Source organism: Trichosporon asahii, assembly GCF_000293215.1.
Source record: "Trichosporon asahii var. asahii CBS 2479 unplaced genomic scaffold scaffold00075, whole genome shotgun sequence".
Classification (NCBI taxonomy): domain Eukaryota; kingdom Fungi; phylum Basidiomycota; class Tremellomycetes; order Trichosporonales; family Trichosporonaceae; genus Trichosporon; species Trichosporon asahii.
Window position 1 is genome coordinate 2,546,067 of NW_014040850.1, and position 22,249 is coordinate 2,568,315.

The window sequence follows — 22,249 nt, forward strand, 5'->3', positions numbered from 1 at the left end:
CACAGCTGCTGCAGCCCTTGGAGCGTCATGCCAATGACTGCGGTCAGTTTCGAAAGGCACTTCAAAACTCACTGAGCGGTCGCAGGTTTGATCCCAGGAGCAATGCTGCCAGTCTCTCGGACAGCGTCAAGGCTCCTTGCGATGTCGCCCTCAAAGATGATGCGAGCAGGGCGGTCTTCCTCGCCACTTGGTCGGGCGTGGCGCGTGGATAGATCTGTCGCAGAATCGAAGTCGCCTGTGCGAGGTCGTTGTGCTGAAGCAGGATGCGCGCTGATGTTAGCTATAGGCACCTGCGACACGGCTGACTCACGACTCTCAGGCAGGAACTTGAGCCACAGAATCTGCACGATCGCAGGCAGGGCGCCGAGCCCTACCATCCATCGCCATCCGCCCTTGTGGTTTTGGAGCATCGCCCCGATACCTGCGTGTCAGCTCACCAAAAAAACATGATTACAGCTGGTCTTCCAAACGTACCGTATGCCACAACCTGGCCGCCAGTGCAGGTGAGCACATTGACGGTGACGAGTCTTCCTCGCAGAGCCCTCGGGGCCAGTTCGCCGATGTACAGGGGAGCCGTTGCGCTGGCAAGTCCGACGCCGAGACCAACAACAACACGGCCAGCGACCATGAGCCCAACGGTACCCGCGACTGCCTGCATCAGGGCGCCGGCGATGAAGAGGACATTCGCGATAGCGAGTGCCTTCTTCCTTCCCCGGTCCGCGATCGGCGCGCACAGGGCACCGATGAGGGCGCCCAGCGTCGTTGCGGCGGTGATGACCGACTTCTCGGAGATGGACAGCGCATGGCCTAGGTCTGAGCGGATCGCGACGAGCGTGCCGCTGATGACACCTGTGTCATAGCCGAACAGCAGGCCAGACAAGGACGCCGACAGCGTTAACGAGATGACATATGGTGTAAGGCTGTGGTAAGCTGTAAGTGCTTGTCTCAGCAGCTTACTCGTTCTCGCCGGGCACGATGAGGTCGTCGGTGTCATCCTCTGGAGGAAGGATTGGGTCGGAGTCGCTGGGTATTGGTTCGGAGGTCGGCATGGTGGAGAGCTCAAAGGAAGACACTTTGTCGTCGTTGTAGGCGCGCGGCGCACGCTATGCACCCTAAACCTGACCTTGACTGTTCCTGGTGTTGGGTGGCTGCGGGCAACGTAGGTGCGACAGGGAGTTGAGAGGCTCAGACGGTGTTGCGGGCGGCGAGTTGTGGAGAGTCGCGCGAGGGGATGAAGGTGAGTGGATGGTTCGGAAACGACGCGGCACTACACTGCTCGGGAATCAATACCCAGGAGTGACACGGCCATTTCCGCTGATCGAGGGGGGCCTGGGGCCGATCCTTCCCCGCCAGACACAGACACCCCGGCATTTCAAGGGACAATGCTCTCACACCCTCTCCTTGCCGACTGGGCTAAACTCGGAATGCATGCTTCGAAGGAAAAAAGTCGAGGGCGAGTCAGGTAGGGAATGCCCAGTGTTGTCCTGCTTTGCCCTGCTATGATCCGCCGAGGTGATGCATCTAGGAAATGACCGATGTCAGGACGTATCCGGATCATGCACGGCTGGGTTGGGTGGTAGAGTCGAGCGGCGTGTGGCGCCAGAGCCGAGCCTGGCGGGTCCGGAGAAAGCCGTCGACGAGTGCTGGGTGACGTTAAGCGCGCTCGGCGTCTTCCTCGTGCCCAGTCTCCTGCCCACCTCAGCCACTACATCCCCTTTCTCTCGCCCTCACGACACTCCCCATCACTTACGCAGCAGCTGCAGGATTACTTCATCTTCGCATACCCTGGCCCCGGACGCCGCACGCCCACACACCGGTTCGATAAAGTCAGACCCGGCCACTTGTTGAATATCTGTCTTACCCCTCTCCTCAACTTTACCTCCTCTCCATCCAACCTTCCACCTTATCGTCACTTGTCTCTTCTACCATGTCGACGACCAAGCCCGCCAACGGCACTGCCAATGGTACCGCCAACGGCTCTGCGTCGGGCACGATCCCGTTCGCCGACTACATGATTGCGCGCTTCAAGCAGGCGGGCGTGAAGCAGATCTTCGGTGTGCCAGGCGACTACCAGCTCGAGATGCTGGACTATTTCGAGCGGGACCCCGATGTGCAGTGGGTCGGCAACGCGAACGAGCTCGGTGCCGCGTACGCCGCGGACGGCTACGCTCGTGTCCGCGGCGGCCTCGCTGTATGCGTCACGACGTTTGGTGTTGGTGAGCTCTCGGCGCTCGGCGGCATCGGCGGAGCGCTCGCCGAGCGCCTGCCTGTCGTGCACCTCGTCGGATCGCCGAGGAGCCCGCTCCAGCACACCAACGCGCTCGTCCACCACACCGTCAATGAGCCGGGACAGTACCAGAAGTTTACCAAGATGAGCGAGCCGATCTCGGCCGCGACCTGCGTCCTCATCAATGTCAAGGAGGACTCGGACCTCAGCCTCGGCGACGCATTTGACGCGGCCATCACGACCTGTATCGAGGAGGGCAAGCCGGTTTACATTGATGTTCCGCTCGACTACAACCACAAGCAGGTCTCGAAGGCTGCGCTGGACAAGCCGCTCGTGAGTCACTGAAGACCAGGAACAGGACGATGCGCTAACGTCGTAGCCCAAGTTTGGCGCCCCCAAGAAGGGTATCCGCCGCAACCTGACCGACCCGCCCCTGGGCCAGGTCATGGACGAGGTTGTCGAGAGCATTCTGGACAAGTTCACGGCCGCCAAGAACCCCGTTGTGCTTGCGGACCTCTACGCGGAGCGCTACGGTATGCGTTCCGTCGTGCGCGAGCTCGTGGAGAAGACGGGCATGCGTGCGTTCTGTTCGCCGACGTCCAAGACGCTTCTGGACGAGCAGGCCTCGTCCTACGCCGGTAGCTACGGGGGCACAACCTCGCTCGCTCCCGTCAGCAAGGAGTTTGAGGCTGCCGATTTCGTGCTCTACATCGGCGCCATGAAGAGCGACACGAACACGGGCCGTTTCACGACCAAGGTCCACGGCGCAGTCGAGATGTACATCGACCGCTGCGTCATCGGCACCGCCGAGTACAGGGACATTGATATGCGCGAGCTCGTGCCCCGCCTCTTGCCCTTCATTGCCGAGGCGGCCAAGTCCAAGGGCCTGAAAGTCAAGCAGGAGAGCGTCGAGGACAAGGTCAAGGCCGGTACTGTGCTCGCGTACAAGACGGGCGTCGAGGGCGACGTCATCAGCCAGGAGTGGTTCTGGCCCCGCATGGCGGCGTGGTTCCAGGACACGGACGTGCTGCTCGGCGAGATGGGCACGGCCGCGTTCGGCATGCTCCCGCTCGCCCTGCCCACGAACGCGCAGTACCACTCGCAGTGCATGTGGGGCGCGATCGGATGGAGTGTGGGCGCCGCGCTGGGTGCGGCGCTCGCGGCGCGCGAGATCGATCCCGCCAAGCGCACGCTCCTCTTTGTCGGCGACGGCTCGCTCCAGCTCACGGCGCAGGAGATCGGCACCATGGTGCGCCGCGGACTCTGCCCGCACATCTTCGTCATCAACAATGACGGGTACGAGATCGAGCGCCTCATTCACGGCCCCGATGCAAAGTACAACGACATTGCAAATTGGGACTACACCATGCTCCTACCCCTGTTCGCGGGACGTACGGGGATGAAGCACGAGACGCACTCGGTCAAGACGCAGGCCGAGCTGCAGAAGCTGCTCGAGGACAAGGAGTTTGCCAAGCCGGACCGCATCCGTGTCATTGAGGTGTTCATCCCCAAGGGCGACGCGCCGCACGTCCTCGCCCAAATCCTCCAGAAGAAGATGTAACCTACTTTAGAAGCCATAGCCATAGTCAGCAGTTAAAAACGCATGCAAGCCCCATGTCCAGACTCTTCGAGTCTACGAGTAAATCCATAAGGCATACAACCGACACTCATCACGTCTACACCACACCAATCATCTTGAGCACACGGTCGACCTGCACGCCGCGCTTGCTCGGGGCCTGCTTCACGCCAAACAGGCGCACGGTCGTGTCCCGCCAGACGCCAGTCGGGTTCGTGAGCCCAGCGACATAAATGTCGCCCCACAGCAGGGACGAGAGCCAGATACAGCTCTGCGGGCTCCAGAGGAAGCGGCGGGGCACAACGGCCGGCGCGGGGGGCAGGACGTCGGTGAGGCTCGCGCCCTTGAGGAGGTTGAAGACCTTGCTGGACGGCCCGCCGCGCGTGGCCGGCTGCGAGTCCTGGAATTTGGGCAGGAGTTCTGAGATGGCCACCAACACTGGGTCAAGCGGCAGCCCCTTCTGCCAGCTACTGACCCACTCCTGTGTCGGCACGTAGCCGTTCGGCCCCACGCCGCCCGCCGCCAGCTTCAGCAGCTCCTCGTCCTCCTCGTCATGCAGCGACGTCACGCTTTCGGTGGCGCGCATCTTGCCGCGCGCCTTCTCGCTCATCGCTGGCGCCGGCGCCGGCGAGCCGGGGTTCGAACCCGCCGCCTCCGGCGACTTGGGCGTGTGCACTGACCCCGGGCTGCTCTTGGGCGACTTGGGCACGACGACGGTGAACTCCTCTTCGGCCTGCGTCGCGTCCACCTCGCGCACGCGCTCGTGCGACTCGCCCAGGTCGCCCTCCTCGATCTCGCGGCCCAGCAGCGCAGCCTTCTCGGCGAGCATGGCAAGTTCCGAATCCGTGCGCTTCAGCGTCGAGCCCTTCGCCGCCTCCTTTTCCTTCTCGGCCTCCAGGGCCTGGGCGCGCTGCGCCTTCTTGCGCTGGATCTCGCGCAGCCCGCTCACGAGCGTAAACGTCGCCAGCGTCTGGAAGTCCTGGTGCGAGCGCAGGATCGCGTACACGAGGTTCGGGTTCTCGTTCAGTTGGTGGTAAAGCACCGCGTTGAAGGTCTCGAGCAAATAGTACACGAGGCGCGGGTGGCCCTCGTCCGCCAGCAGGAAGTTGGGCGCCGAGAACGCCTTGAACAGCTGCAGCAGGCGCGTCGACGCCTGCACACCCAGATGCCGCAGGTACGGGGCGACATTTGCGATCGAGATCGTAAGAGCGGGGAAGAGCGGGTTCAGCCCCGGCGTCGTCGCGATCGAGTAGATTGACACGATCATGAAGTCGGCCGCACTGCCCTGCACGGCCCACTTGGCGGGCACCGTCTGGCGGAGCGGCTGGTTCAGCGCCTCAGCGAAGCCCTGGTCCGCGCTCAGCGTTTGCAGGAGGTACGACAGGAGGCGAAGGAGACCGTGCTGCGAGGGATCGTTCTTGAACTCGAGGCAGCAGAGGAGAATGTGCCCGATGACATCGATCGCCTTGCCCGACTCAAAGACGTAGCTCCGGAACCGCTTGTTCAGGTCCACCAGCCGCCAGAGCAGCATGTACGCCTCGAGCAGGTACGGGATCGGCTTCTTGCTTCCGGGGAGGTAGTTGTTCATCGTCGCAGTGTGCTCGTCAAGAATGGCCAGGATGCCGTTCAGCACGAACGCAAGATCGTCTTTCCGGTGCAGCTTGGCGAGAAAGTAGCGGAAGGCGTTCTCGTCCTTCTTCTCCGGGATCGCGGGGTTGTTGGACACAATGTCAAAGCTCCGGTAGTCGAGCGCCACGAGCAGGTTCATGAGGCACATGCGGATGAGCGTGCGCCTCTCATCGGCCGCCTTGAACATGAGGTGGTTGTACGGCACCGCCGAAGCGGCCGACGGCTTCGTGCCGGCGACAGACGTGTTGAGCAGCGAGCACAGGAGCGAAAGGACCAGCCGCCGCTCTAAGTCGTGCGTCAGGTGCTCTAGCGGTGGGTTCGCCGCGATCTGCAGCGACGTCGGCGAAGTGTATATCGTCTTGCTGACGAGGACGAGGAGGAAGCGGAGCACCTCGACCTTGTTCCGGTCGAGCTCGGCGTTGGACCCGATTGCGATCGTGCTGCCGACACCCTTCTCCCAAATAACGTAGTTGATCTTCTCGCCCGAGAGATCGTCCCCACGCACCGACTCAGGCACCGTGAAGCCGGCGCAGAAGAGCAGGTCGATCGTGCACGAGAACAGTCGGTCGGCAAGCGAGGGTCGGAGTTCGGTGCCGTCGTCCTCGGTCTTTGCCGCCGACGGCCCAGGGTTGCTCAGCGGATCCCGGATCTCGCCATTGCCCTCAGTCTTTTCCCGCTCCTCGTCGTCCTTGCCGTTCGCCTTGTCCTTGTCTTCGTCCTCGTCATCATCGTCGTCCGCGATCGTGAACTGCGCCTGCTCGGATGGCAAGTCCTCGGGCGTCTCGCGCTTCACACGCTCCTGGATCCAGAGGTACTTGTCCGCCCACGTCTGGCCGCCGAGCGAGCTCTCGTCCTCGGCCTCGAACACGATGACAAGGATGCGCCCGAGAACGCGCAGGCAGTTGAGTACCTGCAGATTGGTGCTGACGGTATCGGGCGGAATCACGGTCGCGCACGGGAATGATGGGTTCGACAGAAGCGTAAACATATGCGTCGCAAGCGCCTGGACGAGGTTCGCGACGTTGGTCGGGTTCGCCTGCATCGCTTGTCGGACTGGGCGTTAGCTACACTCGGACGAAGGACAGCTGCGGGGCCTTCCAGCAGGCGTCACTCACCATCCTGAGCCGTCAACATCGAATACACGTCTGTCGCCGAGTTGAACAGCGTCCAGTACTGGGACCAGTACTCCTGTTCCGAGATGGGAATTACGTCCTCGCCCGAGAGACGCTTCAGGCCATTGTTGCCGCCCTTGAAGTCGAGCATGGCGCCCTCCTGATGAGACAGGAAGGGCAGTCCGATCGCCTGCGGCAAAGACTTGAACGTCGGCAGCTTGCTGAACATGGTGGCGGCGCTGGACGGCGTACTGGACTGCGGTGCTGCGTGACGCGTCGATTTAGGCGCTAACTGTCGAGAGTTGTCGATGGGCGGCGGTCGCTCGCCAATTCCAACAGACACGGGTCGTCAAGTGATAGAAGAAAGCAAAGGATGGTCTGTGGGTGTTGGGCCTGAGCTGCGTTGCGAAACTGCTGTTCTAGTCGAGTGGGCGATGGCAGCGACGCCGGACAGACCAACAGGATTGATGAGGACGCAAGATAGCTGGGGTTGGCCAAGGCCAAGAAGGCGTGCCGCGTGGCGCGTCGGTCTGGCTGGCAATGGACGGACCGGATCTGGCGGACTTCGGGCCATCTCCGATCCCCGATGTCTCATGTCCGGTATTCGGGCCGGAAGATCGTCGCCAAAACTGGCCCCTCAAGCTCAAGCTATGCAGCGGGCATGCGGACTACTGATACAAAGATGCATTGCTATTGCTGTGACTATCGTTTACAATGGTATGAATGGAATGGGTATTCCCCTGGAGTCTGTGATTGCGGTTCTCCTGGAAAGATAACCGGCTCCTCGTGAAACAGTGAATTGAGGCACGAGGTCGCTTTTAGTGTTCGTTTCTTGCATTCTTCGCGTCGCTCCTTCGTTTAGCCTCGGCGAGATGTTCGATGATGGCCGCCTGGTGAACAGGCTTGGCGATAATGGCATTGGCGCCTGATGACAGATATTCGTCTTGGTCCTCGCGCAGTGCGTTTCCGGTGCAGCCGACGACGTACGTGTCGTTCCCGACCTGGCGCAAGGCCGCCACAGCCTCCACGCCCGTCATGATTAGCATCTGGTTATCGAGGAAGACAATGTCGAATGGATTATCCGCGGCGTTCTCGAGGATGAGATCGACAGCCTTCTTGCCGTTGTCGACTGTCGTCACCATGTGTCCCAAGCGTGAGAGCATGCGAGACATGAGCCGGCGCGTGAGGCTGTCGTCGTCGACAACAAGTGCGGAGAGCGATCGTCCAGACGACCTTCGCCTCTGATCCATCCGGTGCCTTGAGGTAGAAGGTACCGTCTCCGTGGTAGGGGACTGCTCGCTCATCGAGGACAATGGGTTTGTAAGCGGCTGATAGAGGTCCGCTAAATGGAGCTTCGGCGACATCTCCGGAGTCAAGATGTCGGTCTCGTCGCTGGAATTGCGGCTCATGACGGGTGGCGATTCCGGAGAAAGTGTAGGGGGAGAGTTGGAGTTGTCTGTGGGCATGTCCGTGGCGTGGTGAGAGTGCGGAGCTTTGTGTGTGGGTAGTGAGGGTATCGAGCTAACTGAGAGCGAACGCCGGGTTTCGATCGACACTGGCGGACAGCTGTCTATGACGTCTTTGCTGGGCACCTGGGACATTCGCTTCAAGTCCTCCCCAGCGGCATCGAGGGGATCAACCGGAGACGCGGTGCCACAAGGTGAGGAAGGGATAGCCGGAAGCTGAGAGCCGTGCATGTTGTCGAAGAACGAGCCTGATGACTGAGCTCGGGTGTGGCGAGAGGCGGAATGTGAGGTAATCTCCTCCATGCTTGTGGGGTGGTTGAAAGTCGCGCGACGGAATCCGGAACCAGGCTCGCCACTAGAGTCAAGGTAGTCGTCGGCGGAGGCGACTGAATCGCGGCGCTTCGGGAGGCCGTCCTTGGCAGTTGGAGGGCTGCCCATGACGTGCAAGAACGACGGTTTGGTGAGGAGAATGTGGCGCGACTCTTGCGGAAGCTCGTCGCCTGCAGATGGGATCGTGTAAGGCATCTCGAACCAGAAGCAGGAGCCCTTGCCGATCTCTGAGTCGACTCCCAGGCGGCCCTTCGAGAGCTTGATGATCTGCATTACGAGCGCGAGGCCGAGACCGGAACCCTTGCCACCCTGCCTCCGTCCAATCTCCGTTTGAACGTAGGGCGAGAACAGGTTATTGTCCACGAGCTCGGCCGCGTTGATGCCGACTCCTGTGTCGTGGACTTCAACGCGAACAACGACCTTGTCCGAGTTCCCCGTTGATGTCTCGGGCGAAGACGCGGAGCGCGGGAGAACCTGGGGCCTGGAGGTCGTCGTAGTACTGACATCGAAGGATCGACGGAGTTGATGTAATCCGTCAGACATGACGAGATCATACGACCCGCCGTCCTTGGCGGAGTCACCGTTGGAGGTCCTAGCGAGCGGCGGGAAGATGAGCTTCGTGACGAGGCGTACCGTGCCTCCGGTCTCAGTGAACTTGAGCGCATTGGACACCAGGTTGCTCGTGATCTGCCGCAGTCGCATCTCGTCTCCGATGAAAGCGGGCGCGACCATGTCGATCATGGGGTCGAGCTCGAGCTCGAATCGAACGCCCGATAGTTCGGATTGGGAACGGTATGAGAGCCCGACAATGTGCATCGACTTGTGGAAGTCAAAGGGCTCCTTGGCCTGCACAAGCGTGCCCTGCTCCATTCTGCTGTGCGAGAGGACGTCGTTCAGAACCTAAGCGTTAGTTAGAGCTCGAAGCGAACAACTCACCTTCTCCATCATGGTTAGACTGCCCATGAGACCATTCACCATGATCGCCTGGTCTTTGTCCAGGTCCCTGAACACGTCCTCGCCGTCGAGATTCTGCAACGCCAGCAGCGCCGTGTTCAGCGGCACTCGCACCTCGTGGAAGATGTACGACACGAAGCTCTTCTTAGTCGCTTGCGCCTTTTGCTCCATCGCCTGCGCTTCCCGCATGGCGATGTTCTGCATCCTGATCTGGTTCTGCGAGGAGAACAGTTGTCGATCCGTCCGTTCTCTCAAGTGATCGATCGACGCCAGCAGCGTGTGATAGATCAACACTGCACTGTCAGCGATTCACGCGCATCGGGCACCGCGCCGTATCATCCTGCTCAGGGAGACGGCGTCGGCAAGTCACACGACTACTCCCTCGATTTAATTTAGGAGAAGACAAGGCCTGGCCACGTCTGAGAGCAACTGCGCGGCGAAACTTTGGGCCGTGTGCAGTTCTTCTGCGTTGCGCCCCGCATCTCGTCGGGAAAGAGCAATATTTCGGCCGCTGATCCCGCAGAGAAACGCAAAACGTACCGCAACCCGACCCTGAGGGCTATAAATACTCACTGATAACAATGTTCCGGATGAACAGCGGCGGCGTCGATGGGTTACGGAGCAGCAGCGCTGCCGACAGGATCATCCATACAGCAGCGCACACGATGTGCAGGATGCGGTTCTGGTGCAGACCGATGACGGCGAGGGTCGGCACGCCAAAGATGACTCCGAAGAGCATGAACGCGACCGTCGACTCCTTGTGTCCGCATATCGACTCTTCTCCGTCTGCGACGCCGTAGAAGCCGGCCGATCCTCCGCAGATGTCCTAAAGGGCTGTCAGCACCGGGTTTGCCGTGTCTGCCGGCCGGCGATGCCAAGCGGCCGCCGGGGCCTTCATCAAGATCATACGTATCGATGATGCCATCTCCGTCTCCCTGAACCGCGACCCAGGTCCGTCAGGTCCATTTAGGGTTCAGGAGACGGTGTCGGTCTCAAAGGCCGCGACGCGCATCACCAGATGATCACACGCTCGCTATTCTCGCCAGACAGCACGGGCGAAACGGCGAGGCGTCGAGATACGGACACAATCGGCGAATCGCCGTGCTCCGCGGCAGCCATAGCCCCGCCACGGCCGCCAATCTCATAATTACCTCGCGGAGGCGACGCGCATGCGGGCACGAGACGTAAACACGGGTCATAGGGGCCAGCACTCACCATCTCAACTGTGATGATCACACCAGTGCTCCAAACCGTGCACGCAAGGACGATCTGGTATATGATGTTGTGGCGCAGTGGCCCATCGAAAATGACGAAGAAGGGAGTGTCACTGCAAAGAGGCCACAGATGCCGATGTACGCCCCGTACATCCAGCTAGCGCGGTAGTTCATCAACGCGCATGACAGGATCCACTGCACTGTGATGAACAGCGAGCACAGCAGCGCTGTCCGCTTGGTCATGAACCATTTCTCAAGGTCAGCTGTTGTGCGCCCTGGCAACCTCGCTTATTTAAAAGGAGGATGATAATGAATGGGCGAATGATGTAACGAATTAGACTATCATGTCCGAAACGTCGTATATTCGAATGCCCGAAATGGTGATCGACACGCGACCGAGGAAAGCAAGTCACGGTCCGGTGGGGAAGCACTCACTTCGCGCCTGAACTTCCGCTCGATTTCCTTGTCCTTGAACTTGGGACTGAGAAAGGTCAGAATAGGGTTGAGGACGTTCTTGTGGATGATCGATCGAATGCTGTGTTCCGAGCTGTTGGTGGTAGAGTTTTGCTCGTTGTCGATCCAGTCATGTTTGGACAGTGATTGGTAGACGCCCTTCTCGATTTCGGAAATGCTACTGAGCTTGGAGTCGAGCCGCAGGCTGCTCGTGGTGGCCGCTGTGCCCTTGGTGTCGAAAGAGGAGGATGTGGTTGTAGTGGAAGCGAGTGGTGGAAGGGGAGGCTGCGTGCTGTACGCTGGCGGAGGGGGTGCAAAGAAGTCGCTGTCGACGGCGACGTGGGAGACGCGCTCCGGAGGATCGGCGGGTGGACTCTGCCTGCCGCCAGGCATGTCGCTAGCAGGGGAGCATGAAGAAGAGGAAGTGAAGTGAGATGCTATGGAAGAGGGAGACGGTGGTGTATCGATGGTATTGGCTGGGTGGCCCTCATCTGGTAGAGCGTGGGGGGAGGCGGCGCGAGGATGACCCGAGTCAGCATGGTTGGCTGGATGGTTCGGCACGTCGCCAGGAGCAGCACAAGGCTGAGATTCAGGTTCGGTGAGGAGACGAGATGGATACCTGAACGGTTGATCTACCGAGTATGCGCCTTGCTCGGTGCCTGGGCCACAGCGCTGATCCTTGAATCGCTCTTTCCCAAAGCCTCCGGCTCCGTCCCCGCGCCTCTCCCACCCCGCCCACGCTGCCCATCCACCACTTCCACCAGCCTCCTGCCCCTTGTCCTTCTCCCTCGCCTGGCCCTCACACCCCTCGTGTCCTTTGCCCGTTTTCTCGGTCCCGTGCCGGCCACTTGCGATCGGCTCTTCAGTCCGATTTCCCCAGCCCCTCTGCACACCGCGCTGAGCATGACACGTCCGGGGTAGTCCAGAAATGTTAGCCTCGTCCAGCACACCTTGATCCAAGCACAGTTCTTCGGTGAATGCTGATGTAGCTTTGTTACGCCGAGATGTTCTGGACCACGCCCATACCGGCCATGGCGGCCGGTCCGCCCTGTCCTCCTTCGCGCTGTCGGCTCCGTTGCGCCGTTCCGGCGGCTCGGCGCCTTTTCTGCGCGTCGGCCCTTGGCCCTCTCTTCTGATGCTAATGCCGCTCGTCAGGCCGATCGATTGAGAGATGCTTTGCGCATCGTCAAGGGGCCCACTCTCATTTCGGGATTGCGGTTGAGACTGTGACGATACTTCGTCACGACTCCAGCCCGAATCCCCTCCATTCATAGCGAGAGTTCGTGCGCTCTGCCGTGCCCGTCGTTTGTGGTGTGCGTTGCTGTAGGCGAGTAGGCGAGCAGCTACCCCGAGCTTCTGGTTTGGAGAGCTGTAGCGATCTCAGACGCAGGAGGGATAGGCGAGGTAGACGAGAAACTCTCCGCTTGGCTCCGTCGGCGTGCTTGGAATTCGAGGACAAAGAACGCCGGACCAGCGGCGAGACGTGTGCTATCCAACAGCTGAACAGCAGACAGAGGACCGTTGTCGAGACTCGTTCGGATTCAGTTCAAATTCTGTGGGCTATCGGGTTGCGGCACGGAATCTCGCAGTCTGTTGTTGTGACGAGCGGTGGAGGTCGAGACTTCTCGATAGGGCAGTATATGCGATGCGTGACTGTTCGGACTCGCGGATGGTCGTGAGTGATCTGAGTGACAACAAGGCAATGATGGAAAGTTGTCAACAACAAATGTGCTGCATGAAACGGACAGCGTAGTCACGCACCGAACACCCGAGACGGGCACGGCAAATGAGATGGATGAAATGAGTTCGTGGTCAGCTTCTAATACCGACCTACCGACCCACACACGCTGTGCGGACGAGTCGGCTGGGGAGCTTAACGACGTGGGTATCACGTACTCGACCCTCAGACGCGGAGAGCGAGGCACGACATGAGGCTACCTCGCGCGGGCTTGATCCCATGATCCCAAGAAAGGGAAGAGTGCCTGAGATGGCCATTCCGACAGCGGGTGATGTAAAGGTGTGCATCCATATGGTAGGCTGGTATTCCACGAACCCTGCACGACCATTGCAGCGACCGCATGCATGCACCAGCCGACGTGCCGTCAAGGTGCCGCCTTGGAATCGAAGGGCCCCAGTTTCTCTCGATCTCCCATGTTCCGTGGTCCACAACAGCCCAGTCATAGTCCGGTTCGGCGCTCACGAGGGCACTCAGGTTCATAGCCGCATGTTCTTCGCACGATAAAGCACCTCTGCCATTGGCCGCGGACGTGTCCCATCTCATGACCGAGCGTCAGAGAGGGAAACTCTGTCAGGAAAGCTTGTGTGAATGCTGGCTCCAGTAGATCCGAGGATGCGCCGGTGGTTCTGATTCGAGGACGCGCCGAGAACCTGCCGAGCACTAACCGCCTGAAAGCCTTCGTGATCGAAAGCTTGTTGGCTGCTGTCTGGTGTGTGTGAGAACTGCGGCAAGTCCCGCAACATTCAGTCGAGTCAGTGGACATCAGGTGGAAGGACGCAGCAAATGGCAACTGGAAGGGCAGACGAATGTCGTCTCCTGGTTGCGCTGTCTCAGATCTCTCGGTGACGACGATTCTCCCCTCGTACGCCTCATCTACGCCTGCTGTGGTGACTACATCTGCATTGGCCAAGACTTCACGTGGCCATCTCTTTCGCATCCATAGCAATGGAAGGCGCAGGAACAGGGGTTCGAGAACTTACAATCTCAGGAGCTCATGTCTAATGTCTAACCGTCAAGCGAAAAGCGGCGCCGTTTGGCGGTGGCTGCAGGAATTGATCGGCGTCGATACCCATGTGCCCACAAGACATGGCTAGGGAAGGGGCACGTCGGTGGGGCGGGGGTTGGCTCTTCGCTGTTCGCGAGGGCTTTAGACAGAGGCACACGACCGCGATAGCGAGAGTGAGGAAGTGACCGAGCTGTCTTCCTCGGACGGGTAGTGGAGAATGACTAGCAGCATTACTTCCGGGTGTCACCAAACTGCAGCGCGAGCAGAACGAGCCCCCGACGATATGCTGACTTGGAAGGGAAGCTCATGAATGAGGGATGGACTATGTGCGAAGAAGAATGGTAAGATGTAGAGGAGACTCGTTTCCTCGACGCTTAGAGCGGAGACGCACAGATCGCCCACGCACCAGCTGTCTCATTCTCCACCGCGCTACTTATGAGTCAGCAGCCTCGGTTCCTCGACCATCCGAGTGTCTACCGTGTCTAGCCGCTGCGGAAGTGTGCTTCGTACGCTCTGTTTCTCGAAATTATGGCATCTGACCTACGTGTACAACAAGAAATCACTACCCAACGCTTCCAACGCAGCACAAAGAGCACAGTTAGACCTTTAGACCTTGTACACCTCGCTAGTTTCCTCGGACCACATGACCTCGTTTCGGTCCGACATCTCCTGGAGGGCCTTCCTTGCCTCTCCTGTTCCGAACATGTCGGCGTTGTCGAGCTCCTCGTTGATGCGCGGCAGCAGATCGCCAAAGTTGAGGAAGCCCTCGGCGCCGTATGCGTCAAAGGCAGCCGAGAGACGCTCGCGGAAGAGGTTGAGACGGTCAGCGCCGAGTGTGCCCTCGAAAGGTGCATCGGCCTCTTCGGCCTCAGCAGTGGCAAGCTCGGCCTCGGCGGCGGCAGCGTCCTCGTCGTCGTCGACGTCCATGCTGTTCTCGCGCTCGGCTGCGGTGCTTCGCGTCGTGCGCTGAGGTCGCGGCGTCTGGCCCTCAATGCGCTTCGCCTTCTCGCGAGCACGCTGACGCTCGCCCTCGGTTGCACCCTCCTCCTCCTCGACCTCCTCATCCTCGCTGTCCTCCTCACTGTCGCTTCCAGCAGCGTGGCCGCCGGCGTTGAGCTTTCTTCGCTTGCGGCGCTCGGGGCGGATAACCTCCTTGAACAGGGCGAAGCGAAGAAGTTCCTCGGCAGCCATGGCATCACGCTCGTCCACATGGGTGGCAAGGCGCGCCTTGGCGTGGGCAGTGGCGAGACGAATGAGAGTTTCGAGGGTACGAGCAGTCAGGGGCGAAGTGCGCTTCTGGTTGCTGGCGAGGTCATCGTTGCGGAGGGCGGCGTAAACACCGACGATCCAGTCGGCAGCACCCTTAGTCAGGATAGGGTGAATACGCGACTTGGCGTACTGAATGTACTTTTTGACGAACGCGATGGAGAGGACCTCCTTTCGCTTGTTCGCTCCTCGGCCAGAGGATGTCGTGACACCGCCGTGGAGGAGCTGGTTGTACTTCTCGAACACGGGAGTCTCAGTCGTCCGTGACTCCTCAACATCACCTCCAACGTCAAGGTGCTGGTCGATGTTCTCGACGGCCGGCGTACCCTCCTCGACACCAGGCTGCAGGTAACGGTGCATGCGGAGGACGTGCTCCGAGATCTTGCGGTCACGTTGCTCATCGCAGTCGTCGGTGACAACGAAGAGCAAATCGAAACGCGAGAGCAGCGAATCGGGGAGTGCAATGTTCTTGTGCGGGTCCTTGTGGACGTCGTACTGGCCGTAGATCGGGTTCGCGGCCGCGACGACAGAGCAGCGGGCGTTGAGGGTCGTGTGGATACCAGCCTTGGCGATGGTGACAGTCTGCTGCTCCATGACTTCGTGGATAGCGACACGGTCAACCTCTGACATCTTATCGAACTCGTCGATACACACAACACCACGGTCGGCGAGAACCATTGCACCCGCCTCGAGACGACGTTCACCAGTGTCCTTGTCAGTGGTGACGGCGGCAGTCAGACCGACGCCCGAGGATCCTCGACCGGTGGTGGCGATGGCAAGCGGAGCCGTGTTCAGAACGAATCGAAGCATCTGCGACTTGGCGGTCGAGGGGTCACCGACCATGAGGACGTTGATGTCACCACGGATGTGACCGCCGTTCTTGAGGTTCTTCTCCTCGCCGCCGAGCAGCATGAGGAGAATAGCCCGCTTGACATACTCGTAGCCGTAGATCGAAGGGGCGAGTGACTGCGAGAGGAGCTCACAGACATTGCGCTTCTTGGAGATCTTGTTAATGTTGCGGATGTCGGTGTCGGTGAGGGGAGCCTGGGCGATACCACCACCCTGCTTCGAGGACAGGAGGATGACGTTGTTGGCGATGAGCTGGGTCGTGAAACCGCGGGTGCCCTGGCCACCACCAAGCGACTTGTAGACACCGACAAGCTGGATACGGTCTCCAGGCTTGCAGACGTCTGTAAGGTCATCGGCAAGGACGACCTCCACGGAGCGTGGCAGCTGTCCGGGAGGAGCGCGCTCAGGCATCTCCTGAATGTTGATAGCCTGATGGTCGCGGAAGGTGGAAAGACCGTACTCCATGAGGAGCGCGTGTCCCTCACCATCATCCTGGGGAATAACAGTCGTCGACGCGGTCAGAGTGGAGGATGGCTGGATCATAGTCTGGTCGTGGTACGTCCTGGAGTGGAACTTGAACGTCGGAGGACAGTAGTGGACCGACTTGAGCATCTTGGGACGGACGAGGGAGCATCGTGTCACGATACCCTCCATCGAGACCATCTTGCCCAGCTGATTCGAACGCAGTGTTCGCGGGTTGCAGTGCTGCTGACCAAAGGAGCCGCGGAAGCCGACGTGGTACTCCTTGCCGGCAATGTCGTGCTTGTGAGGCTCATGAAGAGCCTGGACGAGTTGAAGAAGCGCAGCCTCAATCGCCGGCAGGAACTCGGTCGGCTTCAGGAGGAGGCCGTCGGCATAAGTCCTGTCATAATCACGGAGGTCGTCGAGGTTGACAATGAGGCGGTTTTGTTCGAGATCCAACATCTGGCGGATGGACTCGCGGTAGTTGTAGTTGGCCTGGGTCTGGGATGTTAGCTAAGAGCCCAGAGGGAGGCGGCTCACCTCATCATCGAGGAATTCGACGAACTGACGAGCGCGATCGCGCATGAGGTCGTCGGCGACGATGGCCGTGGGCTCTGGCTGACTCGCGAACTCGGCCATGGCTGTTGTTTACGAGTGACAGAGAGGGAGTGTTAAGAAGGGCGAAGACAAATAGACGGAGCGCTCTGAAGGGCCCGCCATCTCACGACGCGTTAGGAGTTTCTTCAGGGTCCACCACGTTCAGAGGCGCGTCGCGTCGTTTGCCCCCGTTCATTGACTGGCCACGTGGCTGCGACGCCCCTCGCCGGCGCCCTCCACCAGCTGCTTTCTGGCAGGTTCGAGCTGATGACGGAAGTCGTCGGCAGACGTCACAAGTTTCGTGATATTAACGACGGACTTGGTCGCTTTCGCAACAACAAACTTCCTCGATCAACCAATTCAAAACAATGTCTGAGGTAGGGCACTCATGCATAGGATGTACACTGACTTCTCAGGCTGAGCAGCTCAAGGCGCAGGCCAACAAGGCCTTCTCCGCGAAGGACTACCCGGAGGCGATCAAGCTCTACAGCGATGCCATCGCTCTTGACCCGACTAACAATGTCCTCTACTCTAACCGATCGGCGGCCAAGTCGGGAGCCAAGGACTACCAGGGAGCTCTTGAGGATGCCAATAAGGTAGGCTAAGAGCGCCGCAGGTTTGAGCTGACATCAGTGTATCGAGCTGAACCCCGACTTCTCAAAGGGCTACCTCCGCAAGGGTGCCGCTTACCACGGACTGCGTGACTACCCGCAGGCCGTCCAGGCGTACGAGGAGGGTCTCAACAAGGACCCCAACAGCGAGCCCCTCAAGCGTGGTATGGCTGACGTCCGTCGTGCCATGGACGCCGAGATGGGCCCGGGCGGCGACATGGGCCTCGGCAAGATCTTCAACGACCCGGGACTCATGGCCAAGCTGCAGGCCAACCCCAAGACTGCCGAGTTCATGAAGGACCCTAACTTCGTCCAGAAGATTCAGCAGCTCCAGGCCAACGGCGGCACGGCCGACATGCAGTCTCTGTTTGGTGACCCTCGCATGCTCACTGTCCTCGGCGTTGCCATGGGTGTGGACATTGTAAGTTAGGGCGATTGCGCTCACAGGACCAAACTGACAATAGGCCGCTATGGAGCGCCCCGAGGGTTCTGACGAGATGCCTCCCGGAGTTTCGCAGCCCCAGTCGTCCTCTCCCCCTCCCCCGAAGCCCGCGCCCAAGAAGGAGGAGCCGCCCAAGAAGCAGGAGCCCCAGCTCGACCCCGAGGAGGCCAAGGCAAAGAAGGAGGCCGACGACCTCAAGGCGCAGGGTAACGCCGCCTACAAGCAGCGCAAGTTTGACGAGGCGATTCCGCTGTACGAGAAAGCCTGGGAGACGTATCCCAAGGACATTGCGTACCTAACGAACCTGTCCGCCGTCTACTTTGAGATGGGTGACTACGACAAGGCGATTGAGGTCGCGCAGAAGGCTGTCGACCAGGCGTTCGAGCTCCATGCCGACTTCAAGGCCGTTGCCAAGGCCTATGGCCGTATCGGTACCTCGTACGCCAAGAAGGGCGACCTCGACAACGCGATCAAGTTCTACAACAAGTCGCTGACCGAGCACCGCACGCCGGACGTTCTCACCAAGCTCCGCGAGGCTGAGAAGACCAAGCTGGAGAACGAGAAGAAGGCGTACATCGACCCCGAGAAGGCGGAGGCTGCGCGCGAGGAGGGAAACACTGCGTTCAAGGCGGGTCAGTACGCCGACGCCGTCAAGCACTACACTGAGGCTATCAAGCGCCTGCCGTCTGACCCGCGCGGTTACACGAACCGTTCTGCGGCGTACACGAAGCTGATGGCTCTACCCGAGGCGCTGAAGGACGCCAACGATGCGATCAAGCAGGACCCGGACTTCGTCAAGGCGTACATCCGCAAGGCACTCGTGCAGAACGGCATGAAGGAGAACACATCGGCGCTCGAGACGCTGCAGAAGGCGATGGACGTCGACAAGGAGCACAAGCACCAGCGCGAGATTGAGAGCAACATGAACAAGATCATGAACGAGATCCAGGCCGAGCGCGCCAACGAGACGGACGAGCAGACGTACGAGCGTGCCATGCGCGACCCCGAGGTGCAGGAGATCATGTCGGACCCCGTCATGCGCCAGATCCTTTCGGACGCCCAGCAGAACCCCCGCGCCCTCATGGACCACATGAAGAACCCTATGGTGAGTAGAACAGTTGTATGGATGCGTTCCGGAACTGACACTTGCAGGTCTCGCACAAGATCCAGAAGCTCATCAACGCGGGCATCATTCGTACGAGGTAGACGGAGTAGCAGCAGTAGCAGTGTGTCAGTTTTCATTATGCATTGTAAAAGATCATATAGTCCACATATCGGAATCGATGACACTGACGTGAGCCCAAGGGTGAACCTGTGCACACACCGGCGCCCGTCAACACACACTTGCTCATGTGTGTGTATGTACTCGGCGACCACTCCGATCTCAAAGATATCTGATCTTGCGGGGTAGCGCTAAGATATGGGCCGAGGGGGGATGGAATGCCAAGTAGTGGGGACGTCGGAACCGACATTCCGGCGTGTTAATCAGAGCTGTGCGCCTGCGTGTCCTTGTCTCTCGGGTCTAGCCAGAATTCATATCTCACCGCCACACGCGTCACATTGACTGCGATGGCTTCTCTTGCAGCTTTCTTCTATGGGGAACCAGGGAGATCATCGTGCGGAGGACGGTATGCAGTGCATCGATGCGGAGACAGGGAGGTGGAGATAGTTCTACATGTTCTGGAGCCACAAGCAGAAACCAATGCAGGGTGCAGGGGAGGGTGAGGGGCCCGCGGCCGTAGTGAGCCCACCCTGGGTGATCAGGGCTCCGTGGGCGGCGGCGACGATCGTTCGGGCTCCTCGGGCTCCTGGGCCGCGGGCCGAGATACGTCACCATACAAAATCTCACCGTCCACCAAAACCCCCCATCCCACAATCTCCCCGGCCCGCTTGTCTGTTCTTCGCGTTCTATTCTCGCGCATCCGTCTTGCAATCTCCTAGTCTACCATCGACCTCACCACCATCCATTGTACGCCAGCGATCTGCGCAAAAGAGTGCTCCACTCGTCACCGACACCTTCGAAACTTCAGCGCAGCAAACCTTGTTTTGCGATCATCACCTCCGGACTCGGTCGCGGCGATAGAGAGACCTGACCCGCGCATCCTCTGATCCTCACCGGGACCAACGTGCTCCTGTCGCGATAGCGAAGCCAGTTGCGATCGTCGCTCTCCTTCTGTCTCCACCTCTCCAGTTGCGATCGTCGCTCTCCTTCTGTCTCCACATCTCCCACCTCTCTAAGCATGACCGACACGCTTCCCCCGCCGCCCCCGCCGCGGCGAGAGGCCCGCAGCACACCGCACTCGCGCACCAACACCCCCGAACCCGGCTGGAAAGAGCGCTGGGGCGCGAAGACCAAGCTTTGGGGCAACAAGGCGTTCGACAAGTCGATCGGCATCAGCGACAAGATCGGAACCAAGGTCAACTACGTCGTTGAGAACAAGATCGGATCTGAGGCGTTCTATCCCGTCTCGAACGACTTTCCCCAGGAGTGCGAGAAGGCCGCGCGCATCCTGCGCGCTTTCACCGGTGAGTAGAGTCCGACGTCAGGGAGTCGAGGAGTTCGGCCTCGGCAAGGGATCCATTTGTCGTCTATGACGCACGGCACGCGCGGACAGTATGCTGACGACATCAGTCAAGGGCATCGAGGTGCCGGATAAGCACACGCACAAGAAGGCGCTGCGCAAGATCCCCCCGACATTGATCAAGAACTGCTATGGTCTCGCCGTGTTCACGTCGATGCGCTCGGGCATCGCGCCCCTCGGCGGTGCGGGTGGCAACGGCCTTGTCGTCGCGCACAACCCCGAGACTGGGTGGTGGTCCCCGCCCGCGAGTATCTCGCCCAACACGTTCAGTGCAGGGCTCATCCTCGGCGTGGACATCTACGACTGCGTGCTCATCTTGAACAGCCCGAAGGCGATCGAGTCCTTCAAGACGCACAAGGTCACGCTCGGCGCCGACATTGCCGTCGCTGCCGGTCCGTGGGGCGCCGGCGCCGCAATGGAGTCGGGCAAGGAGGGTGTTCCCGTGTTCTCATATGTCAAGTCGCGCGGCCTGTATGCCGGTGTCGAGGCGGTTGGTCAGGTGTTCCTCTCCCGCTTCGATGAGAACGAGCGCGTCTACCACTGGCCGGGTGTTAAAGCCGGCGACATTCTGACGGGCCACGTCAAGATGCCCCGCGAAGCGAAGCCCTTCATTGCCGCTCTCGAAGACGCCGCAAGCGGCAAGGCTCAGGTGCGCGAGGGCCCGCCGCCCGAGGACCCGATGTTCAAGATCACGCCGCTCGCGGCGGCGATCGAGCTCGACGACGGCGAGGTGCTCAAGCTGCCTCCGACGCCGGAACAGACCGACGGGCACGAGTACGAGAGCGACCCCGAGACCGAGCGGGTGATTCGGCGCATGACGCTGCCGAGCGACTTCAGCCCGCCCCCAGTCGAGAAGAAGTGGATGCCGGCCCTCCCGCCTCCGCGCCACGGAGAGGCAATGCACCACCCGACCCCGCGCCGTGCCGGCGTGCCCGCCGGTGCGCCTGCCCCCGCTCTGCCTCCCAGGAGACAGCCTGCCGTGGACTCGGCCCCGGCCTCGCTGCATGGCAGCCCTCCCCTCCCGCCCCGCCGCAGCACGGAGATGCCCCCCACCCCAACCAGCCCAGGCACGCCGATCGCCGTCGCGGCCAAGCCCCCTCCCCTCCCGCCTCGCAGCCGCAACCGCCCGCCCTCGATGGCCATCCCCCCCACGCCCGTGTCCCCGACCTCACCCGCCTTTGCGGCGCAGCACTCGGACATCCCCCCCGTCTCCGAGATCGACTCGCCCGAGCTCATGAATGTCAAGGACGTGCACGCCGACGAGCCGCCCTCGTACGCTGCTGCCCAGGAGCCCGCCAAGGCCGAGGCGGAGTCGGACGACGAGTCGGTCTACGACGAGGTGGAGCAGCATCTCGCGGACGAGCACGCGACTGTCCAGGCCATGGACGAGATGCACATGCCCCCCGCCGCTGAGGATGAGATGGCGCCCCGCTCGTCCGAGGAAATGGCCACGCTCGCGTACAACGAGCCGGAGCCCACGGACTCTGAACCCAAGGACTCTGAGGCGAAGGAGGCGCCCAGGGAGGAGGCCGAGGAGAAGACTGAGAAGACTGAGGAGAAGGAGAAGGCCGACGAGCCGCAGGAGAAGGCTGAGGCTGCCGAGGCCAAGGATGACAAGCCTGAGCTTCCCGCCGGATTCCGTCTCCGCGAGGCGGGCAACATGGGTTTCCGTGGCTAGGCGTCGCTAGATATAGAATTGTAACAACTGTTTGTACACATAGATGGAGATTCGCTA

The 22,249-nt window shown here is 60.5% G+C and overlaps 8 protein-coding genes across 8 annotated transcripts; 3 read left to right on the plus strand and 5 right to left on the minus strand.

The window, feature by feature from the left end:
* Positions 1-68: 68 nt before the first annotated feature.
* On the minus strand, positions 69-1,049 carry A1Q1_06559 (uncharacterized protein; the record flags this gene model as incomplete). Its single annotated transcript, XM_014321673.1, has 4 exons — positions 69-253; positions 311-421; positions 475-839; positions 958-1,049. The coding sequence occupies 4 exons, from the start codon at positions 1,047-1,049 to the stop codon at positions 69-71; spliced, it is 753 nt and encodes a 250-aa protein (XP_014177148.1).
* Positions 1,050-1,927: 878 nt separating this feature from the next.
* Positions 1,928-3,788, plus strand: A1Q1_06560 (pyruvate decarboxylase; the record flags this gene model as incomplete). The annotated part of the gene is made up of 2 exons (XM_014321674.1): positions 1,928-2,560; positions 2,607-3,788. The coding sequence occupies 2 exons, from the start codon at positions 1,928-1,930 to the stop codon at positions 3,786-3,788; spliced, it is 1,815 nt and encodes a 604-aa protein (XP_014177149.1).
* A 115-nt stretch (positions 3,789-3,903) lies between these two features.
* A1Q1_06561 (uncharacterized protein) lies at positions 3,904-6,773 on the minus strand (the record flags this gene model as incomplete). The annotated part of the gene is made up of 2 exons (XM_014321675.1): positions 3,904-6,476; positions 6,548-6,773. 2 exons carry the CDS (start codon positions 6,771-6,773, stop codon positions 3,904-3,906), a joined length of 2,799 nt encoding a protein of 932 aa, XP_014177150.1.
* Positions 6,774-7,362: 589 nt separating this feature from the next.
* A1Q1_06562 (two-component sensor molecule) lies at positions 7,363-12,233 on the minus strand (the record flags this gene model as incomplete). The annotated part of the gene is made up of 4 exons (XM_014321676.1): positions 7,363-9,240; positions 9,316-9,587; positions 9,868-10,120; positions 10,944-12,233. The coding sequence occupies 4 exons, from the start codon at positions 12,231-12,233 to the stop codon at positions 7,363-7,365; spliced, it is 3,693 nt and encodes a 1,230-aa protein (XP_014177151.1).
* A 71-nt stretch (positions 12,234-12,304) lies between these two features.
* On the minus strand, positions 12,305-12,956 carry A1Q1_06563 (uncharacterized protein; the record flags this gene model as incomplete). Its single annotated transcript, XM_014321677.1, has 3 exons — positions 12,305-12,491; positions 12,723-12,808; positions 12,858-12,956. The coding sequence occupies 3 exons, from the start codon at positions 12,954-12,956 to the stop codon at positions 12,305-12,307; spliced, it is 372 nt and encodes a 123-aa protein (XP_014177152.1).
* A 1,355-nt stretch (positions 12,957-14,311) lies between these two features.
* Positions 14,312-16,921, minus strand: A1Q1_06564 (ATP dependent DNA helicase; the record flags this gene model as incomplete). The annotated part of the gene is made up of 2 exons (XM_014321678.1): positions 14,312-16,777; positions 16,823-16,921. The coding sequence occupies 2 exons, from the start codon at positions 16,919-16,921 to the stop codon at positions 14,312-14,314; spliced, it is 2,565 nt and encodes an 854-aa protein (XP_014177153.1).
* A 326-nt stretch (positions 16,922-17,247) lies between these two features.
* Positions 17,248-19,138, plus strand: A1Q1_06565 (hsp90 cochaperone, Sti1p; the record flags this gene model as incomplete). Its single annotated transcript, XM_014321679.1, has 5 exons — positions 17,248-17,256; positions 17,305-17,475; positions 17,522-17,911; positions 17,955-19,037; positions 19,085-19,138. 5 exons carry the CDS (start codon positions 17,248-17,250, stop codon positions 19,136-19,138), a joined length of 1,707 nt encoding a protein of 568 aa, XP_014177154.1.
* A 1,034-nt stretch (positions 19,139-20,172) lies between these two features.
* On the plus strand, positions 20,173-22,192 carry A1Q1_06566 (actin filament organization-related protein; the record flags this gene model as incomplete). The annotated part of the gene is made up of 2 exons (XM_014321680.1): positions 20,173-20,458; positions 20,565-22,192. 2 exons carry the CDS (start codon positions 20,173-20,175, stop codon positions 22,190-22,192), a joined length of 1,914 nt encoding a protein of 637 aa, XP_014177155.1.
* Between the last annotated feature and the right edge of the window lie 57 nt (positions 22,193-22,249).